Source organism: Solanum stenotomum, chromosome 4 (genome assembly GCF_019186545.1).
Source record: "Solanum stenotomum isolate F172 chromosome 4, ASM1918654v1, whole genome shotgun sequence".
Classification (NCBI taxonomy): domain Eukaryota; kingdom Viridiplantae; phylum Streptophyta; class Magnoliopsida; order Solanales; family Solanaceae; genus Solanum; species Solanum stenotomum.
In genome coordinates this window covers 7,589,772-7,597,956 of record NC_064285.1, presented here as the reverse complement: position 1 = coordinate 7,597,956, position 8,185 = coordinate 7,589,772, and the positions used below count along the sequence as shown (strand labels likewise).

General features: G+C 25.7%; 1 protein-coding gene across 1 annotated transcript; it reads right to left on the bottom strand.

Moving 5' to 3' along the window:
* Positions 1-4,000: 4,000 nt before the first annotated feature.
* On the bottom strand, positions 4,001-7,394 carry LOC125861742 (transcription factor MYB111-like). Its single transcript, XM_049541603.1, has 3 exons — positions 7,246-7,394; positions 5,231-5,360; positions 4,001-4,562 (listed from the first exon to the last, which is right to left on the bottom strand). The coding sequence occupies exons 1-3, from the start codon at positions 7,376-7,378 to the stop codon at positions 4,016-4,018; spliced, it is 810 nt and encodes a 269-aa protein (XP_049397560.1). The 5' UTR covers positions 7,379-7,394; the 3' UTR covers positions 4,001-4,015.
* Between the last annotated feature and the right edge of the window lie 791 nt (positions 7,395-8,185).

Here is an 8,185-nt window from a genome sequence, read left to right as displayed (position 1 = left end):
GCTCTGAAAATAAGTTTCACAAAGTTTAGCTTTGATATCTTAGAAAAATAATGAGTAAAGTAGTTCAAGATAATTAACAATTTCTTCAGAGATCCTTAAAAAGCCAATGAAAGGTATGTGTATGATAAAAAAATTATTTGCGTCAAATATTTATATCAAATTAATAATTACATGATATATGTTTGTATATAAACTTCTATCATAAGTTAAATTAAATTGATTTGGTGTAAGCACTCGATGCAGATAAATATTTAGGTAAAATTTATCTGCATCGAAAATTTATACTAAATCAATTAAATAAATGAGATATATTTGTATATAAGCTGTTATCACTTAACCATATTAATTAATTTATATTTTTTAACTTTATAAAATTACTTAATCACCTTAACCACGATAACATCAGTGCAGATAAATGTTTACCCACAAATAACATCTTTTTTTGTGTGTTAAATTAAAATGATATTATATAAAATGTAATGTGAAATATTTATTTTTAGTTGAGTGATTTAATTTCAGTATGAAATGTACATTTTTGACAACGACAATAACACGTTTCATGAAATTTTAGAAATGAAAGCAATAGATGGTTATTAATGAAGAAAAGGGGAAGAAGTGAGTAGGAAAAAAAGGTTTTTCAAAAGTAAACACGACAAAAATTTAACTACATCTTATGTTTCACACATTAAAAGGGAAATTCATATCATCTTTTTCTAAGTTCTTTTTTTATATATAGGTCTTCATAATACAGCTAGAAATAAAGGTTTTTCTTCATGAATCAGTAAAAAATTGTGTTGTAAAATATAATTTTTCTATTCATTTCGCCATCAAATCAACTCTTTTTGAAAGAATGCATGGTAAAATATAGATTTTTATTGAAATAGTGACAAAAATTCTAAATTTTTTTATATGAAAATATTACTATTTTTTTTTTCATGATTCGATAAATATATTTAAATAGTCACTAAACACTTTTCAATCGACATATAGTAGTATTTATTTTTATTAGTGTAGCTACAAATTCCTTGTTAGACTAGTGGTTGGAAAAGTTGGGACATGTACTTATTTTCTCGATATACTTTGCAAGTCTTTCTTCAACTTGTATGACTATGTCTAGTGGACATATATATAATAACTTTTTTATCACTTCTTTTTTATTTCTAAAGTAAGGAAAAAGTAATTACACAAGTTGGGCCAAAAAAGGCTAAATCCTATTCTAGTCTATATTATAATTTTTTTTTCATTTTTTAAAATTAGTTAGTGGATAAAGTTATTTAGTACTCTCTTCGTCATATTTTATATGAGTTAGTCTGATTCAGTACGGAGTTTTGAAAAAAAAGACTTTTGAAACTTGTGGTCTAAAATAGGTGATAGATTTTTATGTGACCGTAAATAATTTCATTAAGGGTAAATGAACATTTTGATGAAAGATATTAAAGACACTATAAAATTAATCGAAATGTCCTCAAATTGATCCAAACACTACTATTCCTAAACAATGATAATAATGATGCTTATTGTAATATTTAATTATGCAGATCTCCCTTATTATTTTGTGTTTCATCTCACTGATTGCCGATTAGACAACTTAATTATTACCCCTACCAGTTATATATTAGACTAGATAAAAGTGCTCATGCTAGCATGAATTCAATATCTATTATTCTTCTGTCTCACTTTATGTAATGTACATAAAATTTAGAGAGTCAATTAAATTTTAATATAATTTTAAATATTTTAAATTGTTAATTATTATAATTTATAGTACTTTTTATATAATTTTTAAATAATATATATGTTACTTCTCTTGTCCCAATATATGTAGCACAAAAGAATTTCAAGAGTCAATCAAATGTTTTTGTTATTGAGATTAAAATACCTTTTACGTAGTTTTCAAATTAAAAATACAAGTTACTTTTTTTGTCCCATTTTATGTGACACAAATAGATTAATTTTATGAAGCAATCATATTTTTTTATAAGAAATCAAATTTATTTTTTAAAAATTTAGTCAATTATCATGAAATATAATATTTTTTAAAAGCAATTTTTAAATATATAAATAAAATTTAAAAATAAGATAAACAAATTAAAACAGAAGAATAACATATACTATCAAAAGGTATATACTGTCAATTAAATTTTTGGATCATCCCGCTTTACCTTAATTGTTATTTGAATAAATAAAATTCATATTTTGATCTGAGTGGGGCTTCATTTTTTTCTGCATGTATATAAAATTTTGAAATATACAATATCTAAGAAATAAATAGAGGTAAGAATTTTTAAAACAAATTGTACTCCTTCAATTTAATATGTGTCCCATTAATAATAAATAAATGGTCCAGATCTCTTTTGTTATAACTAAATTTTACTATACATGAATATGTGTCTTAATTAAATTGAAGATCCAACCAACATGGGTTGTGGTGCACTAGTGGGAGTTCTTCACCCTTAACCAGAGATCTCGGGTTTGAGCTCTGGGTATGGAGAAAATTTTGTTGGGAGCGCGTCACCTCCGAATGGGCCCTGCAGAGCATGATCTGAATTTAATCGGAGCTCCAATATGGGCTTTGAACACTAGGTGAAAATCAAAAAAAAAATTGAAGATCCAACCAGGAAAAACGTCGAAATTAAATCCTTTACGGGAGAGGAGCCCTGTCCCAAAATTACTGGTTAGAGGTGCATGTGTGTTTACGTTATGGTGTACATCGGTTGGTTCAGTTTGATTTTATGTATTATCGATTTTATTTATTAGTTTCCGATTTTTAAATAAATTAAACTAATAACCAACACCAATTAGATATTTTTAATTAATTTTCGATTTATCGGTTTTGATCCTTAACAATTCGATTTTTTGGTTTAACCAAGAAGAAAAATACTTATAAAACAAATATATGACCTCTCTAATAAATTTGATGTGACAACACAATAATGTAACTTTACAAATGCTAATAAAATAGAAACAATAATAACAAACAATATATGACTTCTCTAATAAATTTGATGCTACAATACAATAATTTAACTTTACAAATACTCATAAAATAGAAACAATAATAACAAACATGAAAAAGAACTATACAAGTGTAACACAAAGATAAATTAAGTTAAATATGATTTTTATTTTAGATTTTGACATTTTGTATAATGTGAAGTTGTGAAGTGTGAATTGAAGCCTAGATAGACAATAATTAGTAAGATATTGGGATTAATATATAGTATTTATGTACAAATAAAAGTAGTAAATTACTAGTCTTAATTGGTTATCGATTTATCCAATAGCCCAATATTAAAAACCAATACCGAATCAATAACATTAAAAACCCGTTAACTCAATAATCCAATAACATTAAACTAATAACATTTTTTTATTCAATTTATCGATTAGTTCACTTTTTACCCGCTCCTAATTTATGTAGAGTAGCTGACATTTTATTAAATAGCATACACATTATTCGCACTATTCACTTAAAGGTGCAATTTAATGTTCATGAAGTAGCTAGGGAGATCGATCATTATAAGGTTTTAGGTTAAAATTTAAATTAACGAAATCATACACTACATATCTGTAATTTATATACAGAAAATGATTTAATATTTTGTTTAGAGAAATAATAAGTGGCTCACAGGGGATGAAAAAATAATAATATTATATTTATGCTTTATTTAAGTTTTAGTAGACAGAAATATATATTCTCTATATATAGCAAAAGGTAATAAACATCTCGTAAAATAATTAAAATGTGCACAAACTTATTTAGATACCACTATTATTTAAAAAAAATGCAAACACATTATTTTTTTTACCCTTTTTAAAAATAAAAAGAAAACACGCCGGCACAACCTTTATTTAAAAAAAAATAGAGACAATTTTTATTTTTCATCCATATATATACATAATTGGAGTGAAAATAATGACTAGATATTAAGACAAAAGCCAAGCTACCAAATCACTATGCATGGGATCAATATTTTCTACCCTTGCTTCTTCATTTAATATTGTTATTCTCTATTTAATTATTCAACATTTCACCTAAATATTCCCAATCCCAATCATCAAGGGTACCATGATTATCCACATTTAATGTTTCATTATTATAATTATTATTGTTATTTTCGATTATTTCAAGATTTTCTTCTTCGCCACTCCATAAACAATTGAAAATGAAATCTTGGTCCAACTCTGCATCTTTATTGTCCATTAGCATAATATCGTCATGCCACAACATTTGATCATCGTTATGATCGAACTCCATGGCATTATTATCGCCATTGGGAATGGTATTTATGGTTTCTTTCTCCATATTTGGCGTTGATGATGTAATGTGGACTGTAGTTTCACTTCTGAAATTTGAACCGCTAATTTTAGTTTTCCCTTTGCGTCTATGTTTGATAATTTGTTGTTGTGTTCCTTTTTTGGCTAATTCGACAACAGCTTGTGGCAACTTTTCGTCACTTGGAATCCTTAAGCTTTCTACTTTTCGGCTCAAACGAGAATTCCAATAATTTTTTATCTCATTATCTGTTCTATGTGGTAAATGTTCTGCTATTACAGACCACCTGCAAATTAAACATTTCTTAATAATTTGTTACCACTACAATACAATAAAAAAATATAAGTTCCGTGCATGGACTGATAATGTAGAATAGTTCATAAGTCAATTATAGGTAATTAACGCTAAAATATCTATACAATTAAGTCAATTATAGGTAATTACAGTTAAATAATTAAGATAAGAATTAAGAGTAACAAGATTAACATGGTAACTACAGTCTATTTATATATATATATATATATATATATATATAAGAGAATTACATTTTAATAGTGTAAAAAAATATTTATACTATCATGTATATAATCTAAACTCTTAAAAATATGAAATAGCGAATTTGACTTCGATATACTCACGGTATAAAATACTTTAATTCGCCGCTCTCAAATTAGTTAAACATAATTACTAAGAACCGTTCATAATAAATGAAGATATTTACTTTAAATTACAATAATAATTTAAAATGTATATACGCTTTTAGCGTTTGAAAAGGGTATGTATGGTAAAAAAAGAAAATAAATAAGTTTTTTTGAAATAAAATAAGTGATCTTATCCTACTTACTTTATGATATTTGACGGGTAAATAAAAACTATTGTCTTTAAAATATTTATTTATAATATATATACTAATGATATAAAGATTTTATGATATTCATAGATAAATATATATACCTGTTACCCAAAGTTGCACGCAACTTAATGATTATAGCTTCTTCATCGGAAGTTATGTTACCTCTCTTTAAATCACTTTTCAAATAATTAATCCATCTTAATCTGCAACTCTTTCCACATCTTAGTAACCCTATCAAACAATTAAGAAAAAACATTAACTATTTATTTTCACTTTGTACCAAATGGATGAACACATAATTCATAATTCAGTAAATAAAAATGTATTTTTAATTTTATACAATTCTTTTTTGATGAAATAGTCATTCACTGTTGATATAATTCCACAACAAGCATGCAATGTGATAGAATTAACGAGAAATTAAAGAGAGAAAAAATCTGTGGATGGTTACTCCCAATTTTTCAATGGGAATCGTTTTTCGAGTGAATTGATTTAGTGGAAATAGAATGAAAAAATTATGTTTTATACTATAAATTTCTCATTGACTTGCGGTGAAAAAATCTTTATTTCAATAGTGAGAATAATTTTTTTACACCTCATATGTGACTTTTTTTTATTTACATATCAATATGAACTTTGTTTGTACACCCAACAAATTAAAGGTGGGGCTAGAGCCTAGAAAGGACATAAGGCTTCAGCCGGACTAAAATTCAAACCTTATATCTATATTAAGAAATTTACTAAGAATATTTAAAAACTAAATACAAACTTTAACATATTGAAAATTCATATGAGTATTCTAAAATTTAGAATCCACAAAGTTCAAATGTTAGTTCTACTCGTTGACAACCCAACAAAGGCATGTTTGGAAAGTCATTCTGACAATTGGATTTGGTGTAATTGTGTGTAATTGTACTATTTGTTTTGTTTGGTTGATCATGTAATTACTTGGTCAGCAGGTAATTGGATGTAATTACACTCTCTAATTCATATGGGGAGGCTGTGAATTGTTGGTAATTAGCTGATGTAATTACAAAATGATTACTTTAAGTTTTAATTTCTTCCTTTTATTTTTAGTTTTATTTTTGTCGTTTTAATGTATTTTTTTATTTTTATTAATTGCAATTCTGTTTTATTTTTATTATTCTAATATTTTCTAAAAATATATATTTTTATATTTTTTATATTTCATTTCCTTATTCCCAACCTTTACTTCATGTGATTTCATATATTTTTTTGTATTATCTAAAAGAAAAAATCATTAGTATAATTTTGTCAGTATTCTAATTTTTAAATTAAAGTAGAATTCATTGTTGAATAAAGTTATGGACTTATGCTTTCCTTTTCTTTTAAATCATATTTATGTATGTTATGTTAAAATTTTTGTTTTGAATTTAGAACTTTTGTTATATTTTCGATTTCATTTGTTTTATGAGTATTGACTCAATATTTTACATTGCAAGTTTTTTTTTTTTTTAAAGTTATACTTGATAGATTATCTTTTTGTCAAATGTTTTATAATTTTATGATATCATATTTATAATATTATTTTTTTGGTGCATTTCATGATGTTCATAGAAATTCTATACTTTTAGTATTTATGATTAATTTAATTAAAATATACTAAAATTGAAATATATAAGTCAATTATTTTTCATAATATTAGCTAATAACATATGTTTATTAATTAATATATTTTCAAAAGACTATATATAGCTTAAATATTCAATTTAATATCATTTATAAAGGCCATGATTTGTCTAATATAAATTTTTAATTTTAAATAATTAATTTTTATTTTTAAAATTCAATATAACCTTATGTTTACACTTGTTCAACCAAATAGTACATGTGTAATTACAGTGTAATTAATTCCACTGTGGCAAATAATCAGATCAGTGTAATACTAGGTTTTGTAATTACATGGCTGATAATTACTTACCCTAATAATTACACCAATTTCAATTACCAGGTGGCTTTCCAAACATGCCCTAAAGATAAAATAAAGTACTAGCTAGTAAATACAAACGTACTCTCTTATTCGTTAATAGTTTTTTAAACTTTCAAATGAGATGATTATGCGTTAAATATGTATATAATAATAATATATTGTTACCAGCAGTTTTAGGTAATGTCCTCCAAGATCCTTCACCATTAGCTTGAATATAGTTGGTGAGTCTTTCATCTTCTTCTACTGTCCATCTCCCTCTCTTGAGACCTACTTTCTCACAACAAGGTGTTCTTACCATTTCTATTTTCTAGTATGAAATATGCACTACGCTTTTGGGATATTTCCAAATGAAAAATGGAGAAATTAAAGTGCAAATGAACCTTAAACATGAATGCCAATAAATAGATAGAACACACAAGTGCTAGTATTCACCGCCACCACCTACCTCATCAATCTCTTGTTTAATGTTATGGTGTTGCTAATTTGGACGTATACTTCCTTTTTAAGTCAAGAGTCTGAAAAGATCTTTTTTATCTTACAAAAATAAAAATATACAAAATTTGTATACACCCTATCCTCTTCAGACCTCATTTGTGAGATTATAGTAATGAATATGTTTTTGTTGCTAATTTGGACATATGTACATTTTATTAAATAATAATAATAAATATGAATATTTATAACCAATTACATTCTCTCTCTATATATATATGTAGGGGTGACAAATTGTTGGATTGGATCGGATTTGGATGGATTGAGCAAAAATGGTTGGATTACAATCCACCCAAATAGAATATGGGTAAATATGGATTTGATTAAATATGATTTGGATAAAATGGTTCTAACCCATTTTAAAAAATTTGTTATTCAGAAAAAAAAAATTACCCCACCCCCACTCCACTTCCACCAACCTACCCCTCAATTTATTTTGTTTTTCAAAAACAAAAAAAAATATGTTTTTTTTTTAAAAAGAAAAATTTACCCCCTCTCTCAGGCATTCCCACCCCTCGTCCCCTCCCCCCCACCTTCCACCAACTGACCCCTAATTTTTTTTGTTTTCCAAAATAAATAAAAAATCTGTTTTTTCAAAAAGATAATAATTTGC